General features: G+C 43.1%; 14 protein-coding genes across 14 annotated transcripts; 9 read left to right on the forward strand and 5 right to left on the reverse strand.

The window, feature by feature from the left end:
- Positions 1 to 108: 108 nt before the first annotated feature.
- Positions 109 to 3,266, reverse strand: PICMEDRAFT_17765 (hypothetical protein). Its single transcript, XM_019161733.1, has one exon. The coding sequence runs from the start codon at positions 3,196 to 3,198 to the stop codon at positions 211 to 213; it is 2,988 nt and encodes a 995-aa protein (XP_019016396.1). The 5' UTR covers positions 3,199 to 3,266; the 3' UTR covers positions 109 to 210.
- Positions 3,267 to 3,862: 596 nt separating this feature from the next.
- On the forward strand, positions 3,863 to 4,456 carry PICMEDRAFT_13011 (hypothetical protein; the record flags this gene model as incomplete). The annotated part of the gene is made up of 1 exon (XM_019159996.1): positions 3,863 to 4,456. The coding sequence occupies one exon, from the start codon at positions 3,863 to 3,865 to the stop codon at positions 4,454 to 4,456; it is 594 nt and encodes a 197-aa protein (XP_019016397.1).
- A 634-nt stretch (positions 4,457 to 5,090) lies between these two features.
- On the forward strand, positions 5,091 to 5,675 carry PICMEDRAFT_74054 (hypothetical protein; the record flags this gene model as incomplete). The annotated part of the gene is made up of 1 exon (XM_019164663.1): positions 5,091 to 5,675. One exon carries the CDS (start codon positions 5,091 to 5,093, stop codon positions 5,673 to 5,675), a length of 585 nt encoding a protein of 194 aa, XP_019016398.1.
- Positions 5,624 to 6,803, reverse strand: PICMEDRAFT_17767 (hypothetical protein). Its single transcript, XM_019161734.1, has one exon. It carries the CDS (start codon positions 6,780 to 6,782, stop codon positions 5,814 to 5,816), a length of 969 nt encoding a protein of 322 aa, XP_019016399.1. The 5' UTR covers positions 6,783 to 6,803; the 3' UTR covers positions 5,624 to 5,813.
- A 348-nt stretch (positions 6,804 to 7,151) lies between these two features.
- PICMEDRAFT_19643 (hypothetical protein) lies at positions 7,152 to 8,318 on the forward strand (the record flags this gene model as incomplete). Its single annotated transcript, XM_019162132.1, has 2 exons — positions 7,152 to 8,019; positions 8,071 to 8,318. Coding segments are annotated over 2 exons (1,116 nt in total), but the record flags the coding sequence as incomplete, so codon positions are not given.
- Positions 8,319 to 8,635: 317 nt separating this feature from the next.
- PICMEDRAFT_74057 (hypothetical protein) lies at positions 8,636 to 9,517 on the reverse strand (the record flags this gene model as incomplete). The annotated part of the gene is made up of 1 exon (XM_019164664.1): positions 8,636 to 9,517. One exon carries the CDS (start codon positions 9,515 to 9,517, stop codon positions 8,636 to 8,638), a length of 882 nt encoding a protein of 293 aa, XP_019016401.1.
- A 206-nt stretch (positions 9,518 to 9,723) lies between these two features.
- Positions 9,724 to 11,471, forward strand: PICMEDRAFT_17770 (hypothetical protein). The gene has a single exon (XM_019161735.1). It carries the CDS (start codon positions 9,753 to 9,755, stop codon positions 11,394 to 11,396), a length of 1,644 nt encoding a protein of 547 aa, XP_019016402.1. The 5' UTR covers positions 9,724 to 9,752; the 3' UTR covers positions 11,397 to 11,471.
- A 53-nt stretch (positions 11,472 to 11,524) lies between these two features.
- On the forward strand, positions 11,525 to 12,825 carry PICMEDRAFT_17771 (hypothetical protein). Its single transcript, XM_019161736.1, has one exon. The coding sequence runs from the start codon at positions 11,630 to 11,632 to the stop codon at positions 12,695 to 12,697; it is 1,068 nt and encodes a 355-aa protein (XP_019016403.1). The 5' UTR covers positions 11,525 to 11,629; the 3' UTR covers positions 12,698 to 12,825.
- A 93-nt stretch (positions 12,826 to 12,918) lies between these two features.
- Positions 12,919 to 14,767, reverse strand: PICMEDRAFT_17772 (hypothetical protein). Its single transcript, XM_019161737.1, has one exon. It carries the CDS (start codon positions 14,516 to 14,518, stop codon positions 13,010 to 13,012), a length of 1,509 nt encoding a protein of 502 aa, XP_019016404.1. The 5' UTR covers positions 14,519 to 14,767; the 3' UTR covers positions 12,919 to 13,009.
- Positions 14,722 to 15,539, forward strand: PICMEDRAFT_169290 (hypothetical protein). The gene has a single exon (XM_019161396.1). The coding sequence runs from the start codon at positions 14,893 to 14,895 to the stop codon at positions 15,301 to 15,303; it is 411 nt and encodes a 136-aa protein (XP_019016405.1). The 5' UTR covers positions 14,722 to 14,892; the 3' UTR covers positions 15,304 to 15,539.
- Positions 15,540 to 15,578: 39 nt separating this feature from the next.
- PICMEDRAFT_169293 (hypothetical protein) lies at positions 15,579 to 16,029 on the forward strand. Its single transcript, XM_019161397.1, has one exon. The coding sequence runs from the start codon at positions 15,680 to 15,682 to the stop codon at positions 15,950 to 15,952; it is 273 nt and encodes a 90-aa protein (XP_019016406.1). The 5' UTR covers positions 15,579 to 15,679; the 3' UTR covers positions 15,953 to 16,029.
- A 968-nt stretch (positions 16,030 to 16,997) lies between these two features.
- On the reverse strand, positions 16,998 to 17,231 carry PICMEDRAFT_22898 (hypothetical protein; the record flags this gene model as incomplete). The annotated part of the gene is made up of 1 exon (XM_019162284.1): positions 16,998 to 17,231. A coding segment is annotated over one exon (234 nt), but the record flags the coding sequence as incomplete, so codon positions are not given.
- A 748-nt stretch (positions 17,232 to 17,979) lies between these two features.
- On the forward strand, positions 17,980 to 21,459 carry PICMEDRAFT_17775 (hypothetical protein). Its single transcript, XM_019161738.1, has one exon. The coding sequence runs from the start codon at positions 18,451 to 18,453 to the stop codon at positions 21,127 to 21,129; it is 2,679 nt and encodes an 892-aa protein (XP_019016408.1). The 5' UTR covers positions 17,980 to 18,450; the 3' UTR covers positions 21,130 to 21,459.
- Positions 21,460 to 22,514: 1,055 nt separating this feature from the next.
- PICMEDRAFT_17777 (hypothetical protein) lies at positions 22,515 to 26,561 on the forward strand. The gene has a single exon (XM_019161739.1). The coding sequence runs from the start codon at positions 22,658 to 22,660 to the stop codon at positions 26,489 to 26,491; it is 3,834 nt and encodes a 1,277-aa protein (XP_019016409.1). The 5' UTR covers positions 22,515 to 22,657; the 3' UTR covers positions 26,492 to 26,561.
- Positions 26,562 to 26,623: the final 62 nt, after the last annotated feature.

The following is a 26,623-nucleotide window of genomic DNA, read 5'->3' on the forward strand; positions in this document are numbered from 1 at the left end:
AATATTTAGTATTATTTCTCGTTTTCAAAAAAAACCTCTTTCTAAAGAGCTAATATTCTCTAAATTTCATGATGAGAAGTTCACACCTTTCTTCTTCGGTAACGATTTTTGCTAATGCTTTGAATAGTTGTTGAATTTTTTATATAAATACATATGCTTGCTTCTACACTGAATATAAAGGTGTATGTCATTTTTTATTGATTTCACCTCTCACATAATGATACAATCGTCGGCTCCAAAACCATACACTACCTTGTCCACATTCTTTTTTATTCTGTCCCAGTCGCTCCGTCTTGAAACAAACTGATAAACTTCCTCGGGAGTAAACACTCCATTTTCTCTGCCCAAATCAATAATCAACTTCCCAAGTTCCTTGCACTGTGGTTTAAACTCGCTAGAAGCACGACCGGAACAATCGACAAGAAATAGCTGATCAATTTTCTTGAATCCAATGAGATATTCAATTGCAGGCTTTATCCTGTTCTTTTGGTAGTATGAGTACAAAGTATTGATGTCAAAGCTGAACTGGATGCCGCCAACATTGGAAATCTTGAACTTCATCATCAACAATTGGATTAACAACGTTATTAGCCTATCTCCAAGTTCCTGCTTGAAAACATCCATAATCGACTTATCTATCGAATCCTGGAGCAGACTGAAATGGCTTTCCAAAACCTCTAGGCATATAGCACACCATTCACTTGTTCTACCCTCATTAAGTGGCAAGGTTTCAATGCTGATCAGATTGTAAACGGTCGATTCAATACCTGGAATAGTGCTGGCATTAGTCATATTGGTGTTAATTGAATTGTTAGTGTTGGTAGTGGTGACCGTATTGCTTGTCATCATAGATGATGAGGATTGAGGTGGCCTAGATTTAGGCCTTGATGACATTGTCGAATACGTAGAAGATTTGGATTTGGAATTTAGTGGAATAGCTCCAACACATTCTTCAACTTTGAAACGGATTTCAGAGATTATAATGTCAATACTGATGTCTAAACCATTCGCCACATAGGTATCTAAAGTAGACTCCATTAATTTAATAGACTTTTCAATATTGTTCATGCGAAGAAAATCTCTGGAATGTTGATTCTTCACTGGTATAATTCCACTCTGGATTAATTCATGATTGTAAAACACGCTGATCATCTGTAAAATCAAATCACCAACGTCGACAAGTTCAATAAAGTTGTTCACCGGTTCCAAGGTACCATCTGTCTTATTCTCATAATCTGCTCCACCATGGTTTAAGTTCACGGGTTTGTAATTCTTCAATCTTTGTAACGCCTCAAGAAAACCAGGCTTTATATGATTGCTGATCAATATTGTCAACATATCACTGAAAATGTTGATGCAGGTCTTGTAAATTTGCTTGTTCAACTGCTCTGTTGTCGAGTACTTTGTCAAACCTAACAATAAATCGTAACTATTTTTGATATGCTGTAAAAGTAAAACAGTTAGATCAATACTAACCAACGTTTTCAAGGACTCGACTTTTGTTACTAGGATTTTCAATTTAGCCGCCATCTTTGTAAGCTTCACCTCATTGTCCGTCTGCTTTTCACTTTCTCCGCTGACCTCTTTCGTCTCCACATCATCGGGCTTGGACTTGAAGGTGAAAAGATTGGAAAAAGTGTTGAATATTTCGAAATTAAATCTTTTGTTGTCATCTTCATCTTCTTCAACTAGTTTCAAAATTTCGTGTTCCATGTTTCTCTGCACCTTTTGATTATTAGTTTGCCATGAGGAAATGAGCTGGATTAGTGATATATGACACTGTCTAGGAAGCTCGTTAGAAAATTCAATAAGATATTGCTCGTAGTAGTAATTGACAAACTCACAGACGACTTTGACGTAGTCCATTTTGGTTTTAGTGCTAGAGTCCAGTATAATTTCAGTTTGTGGATAGTTCAAGTTTTGTAACGTTGAAATTAATTTGGAATGAAGGTAAGGGACACACTGGAAAAACAGGGACTGTTCATTCATTATGTTGACGTTCGGATTCCCCTCTAGGATTTGATTCTTTGTGTTGGCTCCTGAGCCGTCTTCATGAACATTATCATCCAGCTGTCCTAGCTCTTCACTTTTTCTTACATCAATCAAATTTGGCTTTGGCTTTGTGATATCGTCCAACGCATCGATCTGTTTTGCCTTGGAAATTATCCTATCACTCAATCCCCCAATTAAGTGATTGCTAAGAAAGTTTTCTAATATCTTCAAGATGATGGGAATCTCATCGATGTCACGATTGGCGGCTATATGAGTCTTACCACCAGCACTGAAGATTTTTCGTATCTCGCTGAGCTGAGAGTCTAGCAACTTCTGAATATCGTCAAAGATCTCGCTGACCTTACCGAAGTTGAAAGAAAAACCCTTGACTACTCCCCTCTTGGTTGATAAATCTGGCTCACTTGTGAAACACTGATTGGCGAGATCGTCCGCTGATAAATAAAGGTAGTCTTCGTTGTATTTGCTGATAAAGTATTCTAGTAAGGATTCCAAGGGATCGATTGGAATTCTGTCGCTCGTTATGCACAGGTGATCCAGCGAGGTGATCAAGTCCAGCACTACTGGATACTTCTCATCTTTGAGCTGGACGTCAAGCTCGCTAATGATGGAATTGACAAACAAGTTCAAGATCGTATTGAACCGGATGTTCAAGTTGCCGTAATTCTCGTAGCTTTCATAGATGGGAAGGAAGTTTCCGATATTGGTGAATAATTTGGCCTGGCTCATCGGCGTACTGAACGTGTTGAAAATGCTCAAGTTTTGGAAGTTGGAATAGCTCTCGACCAAAAGTTGCTTTACTATAGGCGCCAGGGTCGAGTATATCTCAATAAAGGTGGCCCTGGCCATATACGGGTCGTCGATCTGGTAGTCCAGACAGTTTAAGGGGTTCAGCTTGAAGTCATCGCTTCGGATCGGCTCTCCGGGTGTGGAGACAGCCGCCGATCTAGAAACTGCCTTTGCAGGGGGTGTCGTCGCCGGCTTCCCCCACAGCTTTAACTTCCGCAAGTAGCGTATCCAGAGATCGTTATTGTTCATGACATGGTTGTATGTGGCCTTGTTCATCAGACTCCAGTTCAGCAAATCGTTGAAGTTTGTCACATAGCTGCACACCGAATCAAGTATCACGGGGGGAATTGTCCCGCTTTCGGGCCCTTTGTAGTCGGGGAGAACCACGGTACGGGTCATCGTCGCAGCAATCTGTGCAGATATCGTGTTTATGAGCCGGATTGCTGCTCTATCTCACAGCCAATGGCAACAAAAACACCTTTGTCACGCTACATGAGCGTTTCGATCGGCCCCGTTGCCCGGGCTTTTCTGAAAACACCACATCGTTCGTATTCTTCTGCTCTCTAAGCATATTCATGCAATGGAAGCAGCTGACGTCAGCAGCAAAAGGAGGCTCGGCTTTTTAAAAGATTTGTAGCCGATCGACGCAGTAACAACTGTAGCATTGTCGTAGTGCGACACTATGTCTTGTCGTGGAGGGGGCGTGCCTTGCGGAAAAATTTGAGCCACCCGCGTAGTTACAGCGGGACAATCTGGCATTCTCGGCAGGCAGGGTCCTCTCGGAAGTTTTGCCTATTTAGAGATCTCCGAGGATGCTAAGGCCGAAATAGTGGGATCGTGAGGATGTGAATGTTGGGTGCTGGATAGCAGGGGAAGAAGATGCTGAAAAGGGTATTTCCAATCTGGCCTGTGCTTCTCGAGCTTGTACTTAAATACAGACCAATTCCCTCTTCCTACGAGTCACTCCTGTAAGTCATTCTCCTTTCTCTTGTTTCGTACTTGTTTTGCATTATCCCAGAAAACATCTCTCATCAACACCAACATTTACAAAGAAAATAAAATCATGTCAAAAGGTACTCTCTTCATTAAGCCAGCCTCCCCAAGATCCAACTGGTTGGATGCTTTGGTCAAGACATTGAACATTGATGTCGACGTTGTGGACTACTCCAAGAGCGAGGAATACGCCAAGCTTTTCCCACTTAAGAAGACCCCAGCCTTTGCTGACTCAGAGGGCTACGAGTTGACCGAAGTCTTGGCCATCATCGAATACCTCTTTTCCCTTGCTTCCGACAAGACCCTTAGAGGTGTCACCAACAAGGACCAAGCTCAGGTTATGAGATGGTTATCCTATGTCAACCAAGACATGGTCAACACCTGGGTCGACTATCTTTTCGTTGCTAAGACCGAAGACGCAAAGAAGGCTGCTTCCGAGCAACAAGCAGAGCAATTGGCCTACATCAACAGCGAGCTTGCCACCAGAAGCTGGTTAGCTGTCGACGGCTACGTCACCGTTGCCGACGAGTACTTCTTCTCGTGGTATGCTGGCTTTGCCGACGTCGCTGGCGGCATTACTTCTGCAAAGTACCCATACTTGACCAAATGGCACGAAACCATGAAGGCTAAGGACGTTGTTGCTAAGTCTCTCTCCAAGTTGTAAGTAAGCCTGTGGCTCTTGCCTAACGATCCGAACCTGATTATCTATTTATTTATATGTATATTGGTAGAAACTAAAGCCTGTATACCAATGAAAAAAACGTCCAGCTACAGCAGCCAGTCATGTGACCATGTGAAGCTGCACAGCACCATCTCATCGCAGAGACACCACAGAAACACCGCAAACGCACCTATTACCACCCTTCAAACCCCACACTGGCGAGGATGCGTACAGCCATCATCTCGAAGGTGTGGTGTTGATTTGAATATAGGAGGCGGAAGGGCTTTTTCCTCTAAGACGCCTCGAATAGAAAGCAGCACCAGCAAACTTCCGCAACACGTAGCTTCTGTCAGCATATACCATAGTGCAAGCAATAGCACCCACAAAATGGACAAATTATGCTATTCCAAATTCGTGCGCCACAGTTTGACGGAAGTGTGAGGATAAGATTCCGCCGCTATACCACAGTTGACAGCATCCAGAATAAGGCGGAATATAAAAGCAGCACCACTACCTCTGCAATATAATTGGACTGGGTAGCCCTGAACTATTTGGAGCTCGATGTAAGAGGTTGGCTTCACAAGAAACCATCCAAAAAATACCAAAGAAAAATCCAAAACATTACCACCCCATAAAGATGACAAACGCAACTCAAGGCACGCTCTACATCAGACCAACTGCTACAAGATCCAACTGGTTTGGCGCTCTTGCTAAGTATTTGGATTTGTCCTTCGAGATTGTCGACGGTACTGGAGTCGAAAACTTCACCGAGATCTTTCCTTTGCACAAAACCCCTGCCTTGATCACTGATAAGGGTGTCAAGGTCACTGAGACTCTCGCTATCATCTACTACTTGATTTCAATTTCCGACAAGAAGGATTTCTTGGGTGGAAATGTCAATGAAACTACACAGGTGATCAGATGGTTAGCTTTCTTCAACCACGACTTCATCCAGGTCAACGGTGACTTGAAATTCCGTGCAAAGACAGAGGAAGATAAGGCCAAAGCTTTGACAGCGTTGAACGCACTTCTTACATATGTCGACAATCATTTAGCTGAAAACAAGTTTATTGCATTGGACAGAATCACTGTCGCAGATATTTTTGCTCGTAATATCATTACCGGCATTAAGGGTTACGCTAATTACGACAAGTATGACAAAATCAATGCTTGGCTCAAAGAAATATCCAGCCACCCTATTGTCCAAGAACTCTCCAAGTGATTTTGATAATTATAACTTGTGATAGTTGCCAAGCTTGTGCAGTTTTTATACATAAATTGATGTGTACACTTACAAAATAGCCTATAGCGAATGTCCGCCAACTATTTACTACTATAGAAGAAATCATTTCTTTTCCATCTACTTCGGAATAGTCACCTTCGGCTTGCAGATCGGGTCTATAAGTAACGTGACCCCACCTTTAAACTTTACCTTGACTATCTTTCCCATCCTTGCATTCCTATCAGATAGCCTCCTATCTCTTAGTGCACTAGTGTTTGATTCCGTGACAGGCTCTTCGTATCGACGTATCCGCTCCATATGTACTTTTTGGACTTCCTTTTTCAAGAACCCTTCTAAAGTTTTGATTTTAACATAGTTAAGAAGAAACAATCGGATTTCCCGGATTGTCAGCCTGTATTTGAGAACCATCTCAATGCTATCGGTCGGATCGTTCAATGAAGTAATCGTACCTAAAAGTTGACTCAGTCTGTAAATTTGTTCTTCACTCAATTCGACGTCTTCAACAATGTAGTTTCTCAAAGTTTCTCTCAATGTGCCTCGTTTTATGTCTGTTCCCAAAACTGATAGTAATTCAATACAGTTGTCAACTTCATTGAGCATTCGAGTTCTGTCCGCAAGGTTGAACTTACGCTCTCGTCTTGCCAATTTCTCATGCGTTTTTGTGTACATCACATCAGCAAGCGGGTCAGATCCCACGGTGTATATGAGTCTAGAAGGACCTTTATTCTTCTGATGATCAACCAGGTTGGTGACAAACTTCCCGGCTAGGGAACGTCGAAGTTCATCAAAAGTTCCCTTCGGGTAGCTCATGTCTCTAATCTCGTCATTATCACAAAGGCGAAGAGCAGGCTTTTGATCCAATAATTCATTACTCCTTGCCTCGTCATCTATGATCTCAATTGTGTACTGCTCCGGAATTGAGTTTGCTAAAAACCGATCAAAGTTGTAGTGCGTGCCTCCATTGAGGGATTTCCGTAATGAAGATATTTCTAATCCGACTAAACCATGAACACCTTTTGTATCCGTTGTATTGGCTGGACCAGAGCTTCGGTGTGGCCGCTCATTTTGCCTCTTGTCTTTTCTCATGGCAACAGCTGCTGTAGTTAATTTAGATTCACTTCCAAAACATTGAGGAGGAGAAAACGTTGTCAATGATAGATCCATTACTGTCATTGATTTTCTACACAATGGAGCGCACAGAACTTTGTTTATGTTATTTTAGTGCATCTGCCAAACAATAATTTCATCTTTCTAATACAAAAAACATTCTTTCCAATTTTGGTACAGCATTTCAGCTAGTACAGAACTGGCACTGGTCCTTGATCAATGTCATTCAACCCCAAGCATCGCTTGGGCGGAAAATCCTCATTGGATATTTCAGGTTACAATGAAACTTACTCTTCACACAAAAAAGATACTTTTTTTACCGGTAGTAAAAATGACTTTCTAAATACAATCAGATGGAAGCAGCTTGCAACGTTGTTTTTGCTAATGTGGTCTGTGATACATTATTTTGAAAGGGTGAAACCCTATTATGTTTTTCAGTCGTGTCTATGGAAAGAGTGGGAGAGTTGGCCACATGAATCAGATCCACACCATTCCATAATTATCGGTGATCCACAAATAGTGGACAATTATTCTTATCCTTCAAGAAGTTGGTTGGAATTGACGATAACAAAGATTTTCAGTGACAATTACCTACATAGGAACCACAACATTTACAGCAAAGTACTAGATCCGGATAGTATCATTTTTGTTGGTGATTTGTTTGATGGAGGTAGGGAATGGAACGACAAAGTATGGCTGAAAGAATATGTCCGATTCAACAAAGTTTTTAACCCTATCGAAGGGGTGAGACAGTTGAGACAAATACCTGGAAATCACGATGTCGGATTTGGTAATGGAATTGATTTTGGAAAGTACTCCAGGTTCAAAGCGTATTTTGGGAATGCAGATGAGGTAGTTGTTTTGGGCAATCATTCTATTGTATTGATGGATACAGTCTCAATATCCTGCATTGACAATAACAAAATTAGTCAGGCATCCTCTAAGTTTTTGCGGAGCTTTGAAGATCCTTCAAATACATACAAAGAACTCCCTCGAATTGTGATTTCTCATGTTCCCCTCTATCGGTTCACGGAGCTACAAGAGTGTGGACCTTTGAGGGAGTCAAAGAAGGCGTTCCCAGTGAGCAGGGGGAATCAGTATCAAACTGTTTTGGAATATGAGTTGAGCCAAAAGATTGTTAATTGGATCCGCCCAATAATGCTTTTTTCTGGAGATGATCACGATTACTGCCACATCAGACATCCATTGGATAAAAGTTTCAGCAACAGTCACGCTGACTATCAATTTCAAAAAGGAGATCATCCAGGAGTTAAGTACACTGATGAGATTACAGTTAAGAGTTCTGCAATGACAGGGGGTGTAAAAAAGCCAGCAATCCAGCTATTAAGCCTATGGAATCCAAATAATAAACAAGATGATACATGGATTGTAAGCAATGAAGAAACGAGGAAGGTCGATGCAGGGACAGCAGAAACTTATTTATGCTATCTACCATCGCCATACCAGCCATTGGTACATTATGGAATAACATTGGCATTTTCTATATGGTGGATTTTTGTCTGTACAGTCCAAATAGGGTTTGGAACTAGACTGAATATAACATTCTCTAGGTACGTGCATAAATTACAGAAGATGGTGCACCGATTATTCAAAAAAGACATTAAGTCTATTGATATGACATACTTGGATCCTAAAAGCAACAACAAAGTTGAAAAATATTTCAACAACTTTATCGACTGGGACATTGAACCTCAAAGGAGCTGGAAAACCTTTTTGAACAATTGTGGCGTTTTTCTCTGCATCACATTCATAACTCTATTATATTATTTTAGCTCTATCTAGGAGTTATATTGTTACATACAAACCATGAACTAAACGTACGTATCTTCCTTGTTACTGAAATGTAAATTTAGTCCCGATAGCTCGAAAACGAATGACATGATAAACAAAGCATCTATAGCTATCAGTGATTTCATAATTGACATCCAAATAAAATCATCATCTATTAATTCTGTAGCATGCTTGAATGTATAATACATCAAAATATAAGCCAAACCCACTCCTGCGTGGTATAAACGGCTCCTGACCAAATGAAGAGATGCAAGTAGTTCATTTTTGCTCGAGCCGGATATCTTTGGTGGTTCAAGCGTATATAATAGTTTGATTGTTTTATACACCAAGTTTTTAGAGCCGTTGAGAGGTTTTGGTGTGCCCCCACCATTTTTGATACAGCTCAGATCAAGTATGTACTTCATCTCCATGGCCATGAATATGGTGAACAGTGCAAATGCTTTCTTGTGTGTTGATTCATCATCCTCAGAAGTCACGTAAGTGAATACCATCAAAGCAAGCAATTTTCTAAAAATTATCAAAAAATATGTAACAACAGATGCTAAACGATTGATGTCGACCTTGAAGTCGCAAATGCTCATTGCCCGCAATGACTTCAGGGTTACCTGCAGCACCAAGCCCGATAACTTCTTGATCAAGCCAGGCACAAAGCCCGTGAATTTCTGAATCAAACCCTTGGAGGACGACTCATCATCCCCTATGCTGGATCTGTAGTAGACTAACGGGGAAAAGGAAAGAATCAACATTGTCTGCAATCCAACATGTAGTGCCAATGCAATTTTGAAAATAGGATTGGTAGTTTTCAGCAAAAACAGAACGATCAGCGTCCCATACTCTACAGCCTTCCAATATTTTGCTGCCAAACCCAAAGGTACCGTAATGTTATGCCTATAATCCGACATTCTGTTCGTAGGCAGACACACCCGATGTACACGAGAATTGGAAGTTACATTTATTGTTTCACCCCTACGAAATGCCCATACAATGGAAACGCAACAACATGATATACGCGTTGGAAATTTCTGGCTGTCAAAAAGGCGGAGGTCCTAAGAAATATGTGAGGTGGTGATGATGAGATATCGTGTAATCACGTTTTATCTTGGTGAAGCACATCTTTCGGCATACAACCTAATCAGCATGTTGGAAGGCAACAAAGACACACCCAGTGAGACTGTGGGGACGACAACTAACAATCACGACACGGATTCAATGGCTTCGGTGATTACGAACAAGGAATTTGCCTTTCCGAGCAGAGTAAGGGAGATCATGGAGAGCCAAGGAGCTGGCCATATGATTGAGATTACCGAAGCACGAAAGTCAAACGATTTACACACACACCAGATACAAGGATACGTAGTATACTTTATCAAATTTGGCCCGATTGCGGTGAAAAGACGTTACAGTGAATTCGAAACTTTGCGGACTTGCCTTATCAAGGAATTCCCGACAATGATTATACCGCCAATTCCGGAGAAACAGTCATTGAGGTCAAATATTGCGATCACAACCTCCAACTCCCTTGGCCTGGCAGCATCTTCTTTATCCGGTAATGGGTCTGACCATCACACTATTGAGGGTGAAAGCAATGACGGGCTCGTGAAGAAACACAATGAAACTGATCCGATGACGAATTTGATTGAGTACCGTAAAAGAATGCTAGCAGCATTTTTGAACAGATGCTTGAAAAATGAAAGAATTTCCAAATGTAAATTCTTCTTGCACTTTTTAGATCCTGAAATCAACTTTTTGGACTACGTCAATAACAAAGATAACGCTTTTCTATATAAAACGTCGATATACCAATTATCTCCTCTGAAGCCCTTAGAGAATTTAGAAAATCAGTTGTACATTACCATGCCTGTTCCCTCACTGTCAGACTCCCATCTATTTAAAGAGCTGTCTGAGGAAGAACAATTCCAGAAATTCATGAGCTTTGAGACCAAATTTTTGAAATATGAGCTTGTCTTGAACAATATATCCAAGATAAACAAACGATTGATAAGACACTTTAATGAACTATCAATTGAGTTGTCAGAGCTAGGGTCGAATTTCAATCAACTCTCTTTAATCCAAAATTCAAACTATATAGAACACATTGGGAAATTATTTGAGCAGCACACTATTTTGCTGTCAAATCTAACTAACTTTGTCAATGTTGGATTTCTCGACAAGTTAATTGAGCTCAAACATTTCAGTGTAACTGCCAAGGAGTTGATGGAGTTCAACAGGAAGAAAATAATACAGTACAAGATGATTGAGAAAGATTTATACCATACAAGATCCCGATATAAGCGTTACGAGGCCGAGGAGATACGGATACGAAAAATCGACATGAAAACAGAAAACGCATTGACGAAAAACACCCTAAAGGGAGATAGTCCGGACACAGAGGAGTACTTTGAGCCGCCTATTACGGATGAAGAGTTGCAAACCGCCTTATTTAGCAAGACGTCGAAAAAGACTGTCTATGGGAAAATACCTGGGGTTGGAAAGCTCAACAGCATGATATTGAAGTATGTGAATGATCCGAATCCGGATGAAACACGACGCACTAAATTTTACAACTTGAAACTACGTTTGTTCCAACTCGAAAGACAGTACCAATTATCACAGAGTGACCTTGTTCAAATAAATGAGAGGGTGATGACAGAATTGGAGTCATTTCACCGGTGGTTCAAGAACGAACTAGTTGCAGTCTGTGTGGTTTACAATACTTTCCTCCGTGATTACTTTGCCAAGAGCAAGGAGCCATGGTGTGAGATACAAAACGAAGGCAAGTAGGCCGCTAAACATCCTTGTACTTTTTGTATGCGAGATTACCCATATCTAAAAAAAAATGCAGCGCCATTTCTGGTAATTAATTAATCTTTGCCCTTGAGATGAGAAAGGGGAGACCACCCGGGCATAAACATAAACTGTGTAGTTTTTGATGGGCGGTTCATTTGCTTGCGTTATCAACTGTTGAGAGTAGGTATCCGTAGTGCAATTGGATAAAGTTCAAGACCCCAAGCAAGATGTCTGCTAGTATTTCGGACGCTGAGTCGGATGACTGGAATGTAGTTTCCGGAGAATGGCGTTCTTACTTGAAGAGTGAAGACGGTGATATCGATGATTCCATCATCAACAAGGCTATTGACGATGCACAAAATAACGAAGATGCATCCGATGAGGGCAAAGAGATGCAAGAAGGAACTAAAGAACCAATCAGCAATTCCAAAAGCGGACCTGAATTAGATAGCGTTGGCTTCAACTTCGATTCCTTATCAAACCTGAAGAAGGTATTATCGGAGAAACGTTCCACATTTACAATTCTGATAGAAAGCATTGTTTCGTTACTTTTCTTGTACTATTCGTACACATTGGTGCTGGACTATTTCTACAAGTACAAGATTAGCAACATGATGGGCTCAATTGAAGAGTTACCGGCTAATGCCGGGTATATTGAGCTACACACAAAGAGGTGCAATGAGGCTTATTTTTATTACCAAGATGTTTTGGACTCTTGTTTGGATTCTAACACGGATGATGCTTCGTGCTTGGTTTCGTATATGAAACTGGTGCAGAAAAATGCAAAGTTCTGCTCCTGGGATCCCGAGAAGATTCACAAACAGCAGCAATTGCATGTCGTATACAAACATGGGAGAGAGATTTTGGAGAGATTGACAGAAACCTCCATGAAATTAGTGAACACTGTTGGAGAAAATGTTATAGAGAAAGGATCACAACAATGGGAATCGCTGAAGTCTGCTTCACAGAAGGTTGGACCATATTATAAAATGCAGCTTTTGAGATTTTCTAGAAAGGAAAATGAGCTTACATCTTTTCTTGCCAAAAAGAACAAAGACTTGGACGTGAAAAAGAACCTGGAGAATTTTGTCAAGGGCGGTGAGAAAGTAGTGGTTGGTACGTACGAATCTGTAAGGAGGAATATACCACTGATTTGGGATTCTGCTAAGGATAAGACGGAATCTGGGGTACAATTTATCAGTGAATATATAAATAGGGAGAATGCCAAGAAGGTCTATGATGGTGTTTTTGGCGCTTGTGATAATGCGATCAAAAATCTTCTTGCTCTTTTCTAAGTTTTGAGAGCAATTATTAGTTTTGGTTTTTGGTTTCGGTTTTATTTTGGTTTTGGTTTCTGTTTTTATTTCTCGTTCTTTTTTTCAGCGTTTATTATTATACTGTTTTTTTCCTTTATATGTTGGGTTTTATTTCAATTTATTTCAATATATTCTATTTTCAACTTCTTATGACTTTGTTCTCCAATATTACTCTCACTTTTTCTTAATTTTCTTTAATTACTACTATGACCATTATTAAATATTAAATATTAAAGACTGCGTACTTCTATATAAAGATTTGAATAGCTATTTTTTTTAATTCCGAGATTCTCAGACTTTTCTGTATGCAAACAAGTTTGATATAGTCTCCTTAGGAGATACCGTGATTTCTAAGACGTCATCTTCGTTTTCTGTCTCTTCTTTGACATAGCTGTTTCTTGAAATCAACCATCCACGAAGCACCACCAAAGTGACGCCCGCCATGAAATAACACAATCCAACGAAGATTGCAGGAGGTTGGTACTGGGTTGGGTTTGCAGGCCCATTTTTCTTCAAAGCGATACCAATTATCGGAGATGCAAAGCCGAAGGCACCGCAGGCAATCCAGCTAATAGACATGGCAATGCCAAACTTCTTTAACCCCACTATGGACGCGTTGATGCTGGCCATGGTCAACCAAATAGTCCCCATCAAAGAGCCAACAAACATGGCAAAGACAATGGCAGTAGCATAGTTTCTGCAGGGAATCCACATGGACCAAGTGAACAAAGCAACTAGCCACGAAGCCAATATGGTCACATTCACTGGGCCGATGATATCGCCAACCTTGCCGACCGAAGGCCGTCCGTAGATAATGCCCACTGCCACCATTGTCGAGACGACTGATGCCTGCTCGGAAGAGTAACCCATCGACCTGGTAAAGTCTCCCAAGTTGTACATCAACACCACGTAGCCAAACAAGGTGAACATGATATAAAAGACCAAGCATAGACACCCGAAGTTGCTCCAGACCAACCGATCGTAAACCTTGAAGACAGGTTTGATGGACGCGTTTCTAGATTTGACAAGAAGAACGGCAAGGATATTCAAGCCCAAGCACATTATTGCCTGTGCCCGCAAGGACCATCTGAAGGTTTTTCTCCGCAACAAGGGCTCCAAACCAATGTTGTAAATTATACCACCCAGGCCCGATCCGGCGGCTTGAATACCCATCGCAACGTTTCTCTTACCACCGGGGCCTCCTTTGAACCACTGAGGAACAATGTTGATGTTAGCAACGCAGATGAGAGCCATCCCCACGCCGGACAGCACTCCCTGGGTACAATAAATGTGCCAGAGCTTGGTTGCAAACGAGGCCAGCATTATCGCAGCAAAGTATATCAGGACACCGACGCAGATGGTGGGCTTAATGCCAATGGTGCCAACCAGTAGGTTGATCAAGGGGGAGAAGATCAAGCCAGAGCTGAATGCAAGCCCACCGACAATGGCATACGAGTACTTTGTGGCACCCTCGAAATCGCTGTGTTTGAGGTACTCCTGCAAGTAGAGCGCGTACGCCGAGTTGGCGCCCCAGGTGTTGAAGTTGAAGAATGCACATCCAATCACCGACGTCAACCCTCTGCCCGTGAATTTGTCAGGAATTGCGTCTCTCACTGACTTGATCGAATCCACTCTCTGGAGCTCCAACTCCGCCCTTTCTTCGTCCACAGACCGCTCCTGTCCCTCCTCGTCCTTCCCGTAGTACTGATACTCCTGGTCCTGCGATCCATCGGTTATCTGTTCACTGTTGGTCTCAACCATCTCGTTATCTTTTTCGTTATCTCTTGTGTTGTCAGACATTTCAGTTCTCTTCACAGTCCCGTATTCACCCATTCACCAGCCACTTTTCGTCTCTCTGGAAACGACTGCCGACAGCAAGACTTCTCTTTTATATCCATATCTTGCCCTCTCCGAAAACCGTGGCCCTTTGCAATAGTGTGGACCTTTTCCTGGTGTTTTCCAAGACCCTAATCGTCGGAGAAAAAAAATGCCAGATACCCCGGTCACGTGAACCTCGGTGCAGACCGACGAATGCGGCAACAATCGCGGCAGAAGCGCTTCTTATTGCCCAAAGCAGCAAATACACCGGTCGGTGTTTTTTTGCGAAAAAACCGGAGCGCCGCTTTCGGTCGAAAGCCCGCCTGGCACGGGGTGAAAATTGCCGGAGACGGAGAATGGAGCTGCGACGGGGCTCAACCTGCTGCTGCCAACTCCGCAACGGCGGCAGGCACGGGGCACGGGGCACGGGGCACTCGGTGCTAATCGAGGCTCTGGTCTCGGCATTATCCGCTAGCGGTCTGCGGGCGTTGTGGCAACCGCTTGGAGGGTGGCAGCGGCGAAGAGGACTGCTGCGCTGGATATGCTTTCGGAGATGGGGTGGTCCGTGCCACGCGGGAGAACCACCGGAGTGTTTAGCTTTGGATGGCGTTTCTGATCTTTTCTGTGTATGTCTTGTCGTCAGAAACTGCCACATCTTGGCGTTCTGTGCAACATGTGCGAAGCCGAAAAGGCCGAGGTCGGCTAGTTGCTTTAGTTTCTCTAGCGGGGTGCTGGCCTGGATGGACCCCCGAGTTCGGCATCTGTAGGAACCGGCATGCTAAGCCATGTACCAGGAATGACGGTCTAGATCCAAGCCTGCTAGTGTATCTAGCAGGCTGCCCCCACCTGTGCCGGCGTGAAAGCGGGAGGCTCGGACAAGTTTCACAAGACCACTGCTTTTCATGGCGGGAGAGCGGAAGAGCAGGGAAATCAAGAATTCTGGGCCGATCGGCGTAACATGTTTTTTGCCAAATATGCTTTTTCACAGCTTCAAGGACAAACCCCGAGGAGGAAAAATGGTCTGCTAACATAACGGGTTCCGGATCCCGGGTTCATGAACCGGGAATCTGTTTTGCCTGGCTCTGGCAGTACCTCGTTTGGAAAGCAAGGTAGAGGCAAAGGAAAAGGAAAGCACGCGTGGTCATGTCAGCCAACCCGGGGAACTCGATTAAGGCTTTGAGGCCCAGTCCACCGGAACGTGGGTCATTCCCGTTGGATCATTTCGGCGACTGCAAGGATGCGATGACCAAGTACATGAAGTGTCTGAAGTTGGTGAACAACGAGAACGCGCCCAACTGCAGACTGTTGGCAAAGGACTACTTGAAGTGTCGGATGGACAACGAGCTCATGGATAAAGTCGACTGGAGGGACTTGGGATTGCCGACAGATGAGGAGGAGAAGAACAAGGGGAGATGAAAGGAGCTCCATTTGCCTGTCCGTGCGCATGGATGATGACTGTATATAGAAAAAATTAGGCTGTAAAAAGAGCTACAATTATAAAATACACATATACCTGGCTACTACACATCGCAGAGGATCTACACGGGTCTGTTCCAGCAGAGCGGAGCGTTCACTGCTTTCTGTTGATTTCGGCAAACCTGTTCTCGACACGCCTCACGCGGAGGTCCAGGTTTTGCAGAGTCTCCAAAAGAGACTTCAAGACGGAGAACTGGTGCTCGGAGAGCTGGATGGACTGTGTTCCGTGCGAGTTGGAGGAGCTGTTGGAGAGAATGTCGCTGAGCAGACCCGATATAAGGGAGTAGTTCAACATCGGTATTTCGTTGTTGTCAGAATTGCCGTTGTGGCCAGCGTGAGTATCTTGATCTTGCGTGCTCCCACCGCGGTTGGCGTTGGCGTTGTTGTTGTTATTATTGCTGGAAAGGCTTTCGTCCAGCATTTTGCGCACAGATTCGGCTTCGTCTTCGTCTTCCTCGTCGTCGTCATTGGAGTGCAGTGCGTCATTCGGAAGCTGCTGACGGGGTATCGCTTGCAAGTTGCTGCCTGCATTTTTCGCACAGGTATTCCCTTTGATGAACTGCATGTCAATACTACTCGATATCTCATCCACAGCGGGCATATCCTTTGCCGGTCCTATACTCGCGTCATTCTTAGAGACGTTCTGCTGTTGTTGCTGTTGTTGTTGTTCTTGGATGGCCTGCTGTGCAAAGAAGTTGGACGCGTCATTTGAATCGTCACCAGTGAAGACAGCGCTTGACAAACTGTGGCTGTTTTTCTGTTTCGTCTTTTGCCTTTTGTTTCTGTTCAGCTCTAGATCTACGGGTTTGCTCCTTACGCCCTGCTCAGATCGGCCACCGTTGAAATTCTCAGCCTTTTTGCTACCGTTTGAGGGGATATCTGTGTTAGTTGTGGAGGGTGTGGGGCTATCACTGTGGTTGATCCCGTCGGCGGTGCTGTTCTGGCCGCTTTCGTCCATGATCTGGCAGCCCGTGTTGGAGTTCGAGTGCCTGAGAAGGGCGTCCGCTCTGGCAAATTGCTTGCCACAGGAATTGCACACAAACGGTTTTTCTCTCGTGTGCGTTTTCTCGTGTCTCTTCAAGTCGTACTGCCTGCGAAACTGGGAGGAGCAGCGGGAGCAGCTGAAGGGCTTTTCGTTCGTATGGATCAAGAGGTGCGACTTCAAGTTGTGTTTCCGTGTGAACGAGTGGTGGCATATCGAGCAGATGTACCTCTTTTCCTCTCCATCGAGCTCCGTGTCGATGTTGCTCGTGTTCGTGCTGTGTTCCTGTCCGCCTCCTTCGTCGAGTCGGTTGCCACTGCTGCCCCTATCTCCCCTATCGTCCGTCTTGCGGCCCACGTAGCCGGAGATGTCTGAAGATAGCAGGCCCGAGTGCGGTTCGTTTGCTCCGGGCATCGAGAGCGAGTCTGGCGTCGGACTCGTCGAGGACACCGCCGCAAGCGCCACTGCAGCGGCGTTCTTCATCGGGTCGTTCATCTGGCCGCTGGACGCGTCGCCCAGTGAGTTCTGCAGGCTCTGCAAGTTCTGCAGACTGGTAAGGCCGGACAAGTTCGACAAGTTCGACAGGTTCGGAAGGTTCGAAAGATTCGGAAGATGCGACATGATCTTGCTGGCGCCCGGGTGCGTGTCTCTGGAGCCGTGACTGTCAATGGGTGTGTCCCGGCTTGCCAAGAAACCTACTTCTGAACATAGAACCATCTATCTGTGTATCTTCCGAGTCCTGTCTGACACAAACATGCTGCTGCTTCGCCACAAACTGCGCATCCAGAACGGGCTCAAGAAAATAAATCAAAAAAATAAAAAACCGACGCGTCGATATTTCAGTCGCGTCGATTCGCGCTTTGCTGTTGCCCCCGGCCCCTTTGTCCCAAAACGGAACACAACGTGCCCGGCCCTCCCCCTCGGACGCTCAGCCCTTCGGGTGTGCAGCAGGGCGGGGGGCGAAAACAAGAGCACGGCAGATCTGCGCAGCGCTGTGCAGCGAGCAGGGCAGAGGGGCGGGCAGGGGCACATGAAACTGGGAAGAAAGGCCTGCTGCTGTTGTTGTTGTTGGCGATAACTGTTCGGTCGGGGCACGAGCCAGGCCGGGGTTGGAGAAGGTCACCCGCATCACACTGCTATACATTTGGAAAACACGCTGCTACGCCCGCTACCGCCACCGCCAGTGTCAGCCTGAGACACAGAGAGCAAACGCAACCACCGCCTATCAGGGCCACCGCACACACCGCACCGTCTACACACGCTGCCCATCCATCTGTGCGCACCCTAGCGACACGCGGACTGGAGACAGAGAGCACTAGAGCACCCGTTCCGCTAGGTTGGACGACTTCCGGCGTGCCCAGGAAGCTTCCGCGGACCGCACAAGGCACAGCTGCATCGAAGCAGAGCAGAGCACAAGAGAAGATCTGAGACGGCAGAGCAGGAAGCAGGCAGGATGATGGCTACTTCGCTGAACTACAACAGGAAGAGGCAGCGTTTGTTGTCGAATGGCTCGTCTGCCTCGAACACCACGCGGCCTCACCTGATTCCGAAAAAACAGCATTTTTCGGACTCCATCAACACCGAGATCATCAACTTGGACTCGGACGACGAGGACTACGTTTTCAACAACCGTCTGGACGACTACCGCGGCTACCACGACTTGCACGACTTCCACGGCTACCGTGGCTACCGCGACTACCCCCACGAGAATACCCAAAACGGCAGCAAGAGAACCGGCCACGGAGATGACGAAGCCGCTGGCGACGAAGACTCTGAGAACAACGACAACGACATTGACGTGATAGACGTCGGCGCCGACGTCGACGGCGTGAGAAGCTCGGCCAGCAGCGACATGCAGTTCACACGGCACGACAGCGCAACCCACTTCTACAGCCATCAGAACACATTCTCGGACACTGCCGCAGCCGCAGACATCACCGCGTACTCGCACATGGATGATGACCAGGACGCAGATATATTCGGGGACATCGGCGAGGACCAGTTTGGAGAGTACGCTGCCCACCGCGACCCGGACAAGATCGACGCTGATGCTGTTGTTGGAGAAGATGACGACGACAACAACACCGACGTCATTCTCCAGAACTTTGATTACAACGACAACCTTATTGATACCAACGACCATTACCACCATCTCAAAAATTTCGACCACGATAACCCGATGAAAGATGTCTATGACATCGACGATGCCCCAGGCGATAGCGCCTATGACGGAAACAAAGAGAGGGACGGAGAGTATGATGATGGTGTTCCTGATGAAGAGCGTTATCATGACGAAAATGAAAGCGCTGTTGATGATACCACACTTGACAACGGTGAGAGCTACACGAAGTATTTTCGTAACAACCACTCGCAGAAGAATGCCACCAGGCATCTCAGCTTCACGTCTCCTCTCAACAACTTGGTGAGCCGCTTTTTGAAGAAGTCAAATGCACCGCCTTCTCTTTCAGCAACAACAGTTTCCAACACCGCCGACATCGCCGACACTGCATCTTCGAGTAAAAAGAGAACAAAATCCCTTCCGCAGTTGGCATACGCCAAGATGACATACTCTCCTGCATTAGACAGGGACGAGATTTCCTTGAAAATAGGCGACGTCAAAGCCTCCTTGATCAACCATTACGCCGCTAACTATACCTATGACCAGAATAACAACAGGCGTCATAACAATCTGAGAAAATTTTCATTTAATCAAAGCATTAAATCGACAACGTCATCAAACCCTTCATTTTCTTCGACGTCAAAATCTTCAGCGACTAGCTCTTACGACGAAAAATATCTTGCACATTCCAAAAATGATCTGCAGTATGTCAACTTGAACAACCATAACAGCAGCGACAGCGGTAACAACAATAACACGGGTAATAGTAAAAGCAATAATAGCTCCAGTGTAAAGGAAGACGAAGATCAGAACTGTGACGATGAAGATGGCTACTATATTGTCAAGAGTGGTGCTCCGTTTGCCAATGGCCGTTTCGTGATCAAGAAACTTCTAGGGCAAGGTACCTTCGGCAAAGTTGTTAAAGCTTATGACCACCAAACAAACTCCTTTGTTGCAATCAAGATCATCAAATCGATTCGCAAATACAGAGAAGCATCCAAGATAGAATTAAGAGTGTTGACAATGTTGAAAAAGCATGACCCAACAAATAAGTTCCAGTGCATCCACCTCAGAGAGTGCTTCGATTACAGGGATCACATTTGTATTGTTACCGACTTGTTGAAAGTATCTCTTTATGACTTTATGGATAAGAACCAGTTTCTGCCTTTTCCTGGCTCGCACATCCAAGCTATGACTAAGCAACTGTTGAGGTCGGTCGCCTTTTTGCACGATCTAAACTTAATCCATACGGACCTAAAACCTGAAAACATTCTTATCAAAGATGCTTCATATAGCAAAAAACCTTACCACAAGTTGAATGACAATGAGACTTACTTCAGGAAAATATTGAAGGACCCGAAAATATATACGATTGATTTCGGATCTGCCATATTTCAGGATGAATATCACTCTTCCATAATATCCACGCGACATTATAGGGCCCCTGAAATAATTTTAGGGGTTGGCTGGTCATTCCCTTGTGATATTTGGTCAATTGGTTGCGTCTTGGTCGAGCTGTTAACCGGCGATGCTTTATTCAAAACACATGAGAATGAACAGCACTTGGCCATGATGGAAAAAGTGATTGGTAAGCCAGTCGATTCTAAAATGGTACGACAATGTTTGAACCTGTACAAAACCGATAACCGAAATAACTACTCAAACAACCGTTTTGATACCTCAATAGTAAGTGCCTTTTCCAGAAGAACTGGAAAATTGAGGTTTCCGAAACCTTCCACCGATCACAAGCTGATTCAAGAAGTTGAGCAGCTAAAATCGATCGAGTCTTTGGTGGAAGAAAAGGTCGGTTTTAAATTTGACATGAACCTATCCGTCCGTGAGTCGTTATCCCAGTTCAAAGTCAGTTTCAAATTGAAAGACGATTATATCTTCTGGTACTATTACATTGATCTGATCAAGAGAATGTTGGTTTTTTGTCCCGATGAGAGAACGACAGCAAAAGATGCTTTGAATCATAAGTGGTTCAAGTTAGGTATAATGGATGACGGTATTTAGCCTTTGGATCTTTTCCTTCCTTTTTTTCATTTCCTTTCCTTTCCTTTCCTTTCCTTTCCTTTTTGTCTCTTATTTTTCTTTGATTCTCCATTACTCCGTGCCACTGCTTACTACTTTTTTCTGTTTTTCCTTTTCGTCTATCGTTGGACTCTCCGATAAGTGAGTTTTTTCTATTCTCTTTATTTCTGCCATTTTGATTTTGTATTTTAGTTCTTCCTGAGGTGTTAATTCTCTCGTCCAGCAAGAGAGAAGTTTGGGTGTTATTCCTCATGGTTATATTTTGTATTTTATCTTTAAATAGGTTTATTTATTCCTAATACTTTTAATTCGGTCAACCTTATTATGTTATACATCTTTCCTGTTTCTTTCCTCTAAAATATTCTACTCATATGAGCAAATCATTATCACGTCTTAAAAACGGTTTGCGACCTTCCTCGATATAAGAGATGCGATATACCCCCATTTACAAACAAAGTGGGCGGCTACTACCACCGCTGGATCATCGAGGACAGCGACAGTATGCAGCTCTCCAGCATGAGGTATGGCAAAATTTCAGGCGGTGCAACTGATGAGGGTTAACTCCAGTCGTGGATCTATCGCAGAAATCCGATGGCTTACCTCAGCAGGAAGAGGAAGACTCAGAAAGTAGCTTTCATCAGTAGATTAATAAGCTGTACTTGGTATGGCAACATAGAAATTAGTTTGTAGTAGTGTTTGACCTAAGGGGAAAAGAAGCACAGTTATTTGCGTTACATTCACACTCGGTAAAGATAGATGGTTATATCTTTGTTACATTTGCGTCATGTGTTGTATGTCGGAGTCGATTGTTGATTTTTGAGAAACCATACAAGTCATGAAGCCATAAATATTCGTATTGGAAACATACATACATGTTCCTGATCTACTATTATGGCTTTATGCTAAGAGATAGACTCGGAAAGATAAGTCATTATGACAATGCAATTCCATTAGAGTTGGGCAGATTTTATCTCCGGAAAAGCGAGCGCCGCCGCAGCTAAAAGGGCACGAAAGTTAATTATCGCCGGCTAAAAGCAGAATTAGCCGAGCACATTATCTCCGAGCTAACATAATCTCGGAGAAAAGCAAATAATACTTAGTTCCAGTCGGTTTTTACATGATTAAGGCAGTTGAACAGTTGACAAAGCCTTCGTGTTCTGAAAAGGTATATATTTAACCATTCCGCTTTTCTAAAGATTGAAAATACAAAATGCAAAATATATTACCTCACCTGTTAAATCACCCTTGAGTTCATTCTTTCAAACAAGCTATTTTGTATAAAATGAGTGATAGTGAGCTAGAGAAACAAACACCAGCTGAAGCTGCAATGCAGAAACGGTTGTTTACCTTTCTTTTTACCAAAAAAGTTCCTCCAATTCCTCAAGAAGATGAAAGAAAAGTTCTTCCTGAAAAAAGAGTCAACATAATTTCTCAATTCTTTTTTTTATGGATGAATCCCCTTCTTGTGGTAGGTTATAAAAGAACATTGCAATATGAAGATTGCTTCAAAATGGATGACGAGGAAAAGGTTGACAAATTGTATCAAACCTTTGTTGGTCATCTTGAAAGATTGAAAAACGGTGATAAAAAGGTCACAAAAATGATGCTTTTAAAAGCGTTGCATAGTACCTTGATTTTTGATACATGGACCGCGTTACTTATCAAAGTTGCCAGTGACGTTTCGACCTGCTGTGCCCCTTTGTTGCTAAAGAAACTCACCGACTTTGTTGAATTCTCCACGTTGGACGATAACGTTTACTATGGTAGAGGTGCTGGCTATGCTGTTGGAGTTGCTTTATTGATTACCTTTGGAAGTCTCACAATCAATTATTCCTTCTACCGAGCAACAGTTTTGAGTTGTAAAGTGAGATCCATTTTGACAAGATCGTTACTCGAAAAGTCATTCCATATCAATGCACACGGATTTCATAAATTTCCTTCCAGTCGTATCAACTCTATCATGAGTACCGACTTGAGCAGGGTTGATTTGGGATTAACGATGACTATAATTGTTTTGTTCTCCGTTGTTCCAATTGCCATCACTATTGCATTGTTGATTGTTAACATTGGAGTTTCAGCATTAGCTGGGATTGCATGTTTTTTTATTGTCTTTGTTATCCTTGGTGTCTCATTCAAGTCTTTAGTCAAGTTGAGAAAGAAGGCTTCAGTCTATACGGATATTCGGGTAAAGTTGACAAAGGAATTTTTGACAAATTTCAAGATGATAAAGTTTTATAGCTGGGAAAATTCTTACAGAGAACGTATTGAGGATGCTAGGAAAAAAGAAGTGAAGTTTAATTTATCAATGCAATTTATTAAGAACTTATTGATGTCTATTGCGTTAGGTTTACCAAATCTTTCTTCGATGGTGGCGTTTTTGACGATGTCCAGGGTTTCTCCGCAAAGAACTTCAGGTGACATTTTCTCCTCGTTCGCCTTCTTCCAGAATATATCAACTATTTTTTTCCAGCTTCCTATGGCCATCGGTGGTGCTGCTAATGTTAAGGTTGCATTTCAAAGAGTTGCAGATTTCCTATCATGTGACGATATTGATCTCAAACAATTTGAGTTGAAACTACTTGAAGATGAAAAGATCTCCATACAAGCAAGTGAATGCGACTTTGAGTGGGAAACTTTTGATGACGAAGAAGAGGAGGATGATAGTGATGGTGATAAAAAAAGTGACAAAAAGTCAAAGATCAAGAACAAAGAGATGATAAAAGTTGAGACCAAAGATTCAGCTTCGAGCTCTTTTGAGGTTAGCAGCACCACTAACCAAAAAGCTATTTTCAGTGGCTTGAAGAATGTAAATTTCCAGATAGCAAAAGGAGAATTTGTTGTTGTTGCCGGTTCAGTTGGCACGGGTAAGTCATCTTTATTGTGTGCTTTGTCGGGATTCATGAAGCGTACAAAGGGTGAACTTTCAGTGAGTGGTGATTCGATTTTATGTGGACGGCTCTGGATCAAAAACGATACAATCAGAGAAAATATTTTGTTTGGTTTACCATATGACTCAATCAGGTATCAACAAATAATTGACGTATGTTGTCTACAACCTGATTTCGACCAGTTTGCAGGTGGCGATCTTACCGAAGTAGGTGAGAGGGGTATAACGTTGTCGGGTGGTCAAAAAGCAAGAATATGCCTGGCAAGAAGTGTCTATGCTGACAAAGACATCATTTACTTGGACGATGTCCTAAGTGCAGTAGATGCCAAAGTTGGAAAGCATATTGTTGAAAAATGCATATGTGGTTACTTGAAAGGTAAAACAGTTGTTTTGGCCACTCATCAGATTAACTTGGCGGAGAAAGCAGATAGAATGATTTTTTTGAATGGAGATGGGACCCTTCAAATAGGTAAGCTTGATGAGCTGAAAGCAAATTACCCTTCAGTTTCCAGCTTTTTTGAGAAAGTTTCTGCTGAAAAGAGGAAGGAGCCAGAGGTTCGGGACATTGAGACGCAGCAAGCTGTAAAACAGGTCGATGTTCCTAATAACAGCGGCAATAATGAAAATGGCATTGTTAGAATAATTGGCGATGAAGAAAAAGCTGTGAATGGACTAGCCTTTTCGGTTTACAAAACATACTTTAACCTGGGTGTTGGCGTTTTCAAGATGTCATTTCTTCCACTTTTCATTTCTTTGGTTGTTTTATCCACTTTCACAACTTACTTTTCAAATGTATGGTTGGCATACTGGATTGAAAAACATTTTGCTCATAGATCATACGGATTCTATTCTGGTATTTACATTCTAATGAATATGATGTTTGTGATCTTGATCGGTGGTGAATTTATTATGTTGGGTTATTTCTGCGTCACTGCGGCCAAGAAATTGAATTTAGGAGCAATGAGAAGAATTTTGCATGCACCGGTTGTTTTCATGGATATCTCTCCACTTGGTAGAGTCTTGAATAGATTTACCAAAGATACCGATGTTTTGGATAATGAAATTATTGATCAAATGAGAATGGCAATCTATCCAATAGGAATGATGGTTGGTGTGTTTATTTTGTGCATAATCTATTTGCCATGGTTTGCCATTGCTATTCCAATATTGGTTTTCTTATACATTTTTATCACAGTTTATTACCAGGCTTCAAGTAGAGAGCTCAAAAGAATCGACGCTCTCAGACGCTCGTTAGTTTTCACTCAATTCAATGAATCAATAGAAGGTATGGAGACGATTAAAGCATACAATAGGAAATCATACTTTGTTACTAGACTAAACACCTTAATGGATAACAATAATGAGGTATATTTCCTAACATGGGCAATCCAGAGATGGTTAGCAGTTAATTTTTCTCTCCTTACACTCGTTTTTATTTTAGTCATCTCCTTGCTATGTTGTTTCAGAGTTTTCAGTATCAGTGCTGCCGATACCGGATTATTATTGAGTTATGCCATCACCATTCCAAGTTTCTTACAGTTGGCCGTCCGTTGTCTTGCACAAATCGAAACAGAGTTTAACTCAGTGGAAAGACTTGACTACTATGCAACTGAGATGGTGCAAGAAGCAGCTTATGAGATTCCAGAGAACGATCCACCTGCGAGCTGGCCGCAATATGGCCAGATCGAGTTCACAAACGTCAGTTTGAAGTACAGGCCTGAACTTCCTTATGTCATTAAAGATCTCAATCTATCTTTCAAAGGAGGAGAAAAAGTTGGTTTCTGTGGAAGAACTGGAGCGGGAAAGTCTACGTTCATGACATGTTTGTACAGACTAACGGAATTCGAAGGAGCTATAACCATAGACGGCATCGATATCAGTCAGCTAGGTTTGCACAAATTGAGAAGCAATATGACTATTATTCCGCAAGACCCTGTGTTGTTTGTGGGGAATATCAGATCTAATTTGGATCCATTCAATGAATACGATGATGATACCTTGTGGAATGCTTTGGTCACTTCGAACTTGATCGACGAGAGCGAGCTTGCTACAGTTAAGCCACAAACGGCAGAAGACAAGAATTTTCATAAATTCCACTTGGACAGGGATGTTGAAGATAACGGCTCCAACTTCTCATTGGGTGAGAAACAGCTAATCGCATTGGCCAGAGCTGTTGTTCGGAAAACAAAAATCTTAATTCTTGATGAAGCCACCTCCAGTGTCGACTACATCACAGACGACAAAATCCAGAGTGCAATTGCAACCCGATTCAACGACTGTACGGTGTTATCCATTGCCCATCGGTTGAAGACTATCTTATCATTTGATAAGATTGTGGTCATGGATAACGGCGCAGTGGTTCAGTTTGGTGAACCTAAAGAACTTTTCGACGACAAGAGTGGGTTATTCAGATCAATGTGTAATCAGTCTGGAATTGACGAGAATGATTTTATCTGACGTACCTAGTAGCTGTGTATAGTTTTATAGCCATTTTTATTACCTCATAATATTTCCATTGATTCTTGTGCATTTTCGAAGCTGAGACAAAATTCGGATAAGACGCTTCAGCCGAGAGCGCCTAACATTCCT

Source organism: Pichia membranifaciens (assembly GCF_001661235.1).
Source record: "Pichia membranifaciens NRRL Y-2026 unplaced genomic scaffold PICMEscaffold_5, whole genome shotgun sequence".
NCBI classification, from domain to species: Eukaryota; Fungi; Ascomycota; class Pichiomycetes; order Pichiales; family Pichiaceae; genus Pichia; species Pichia membranifaciens.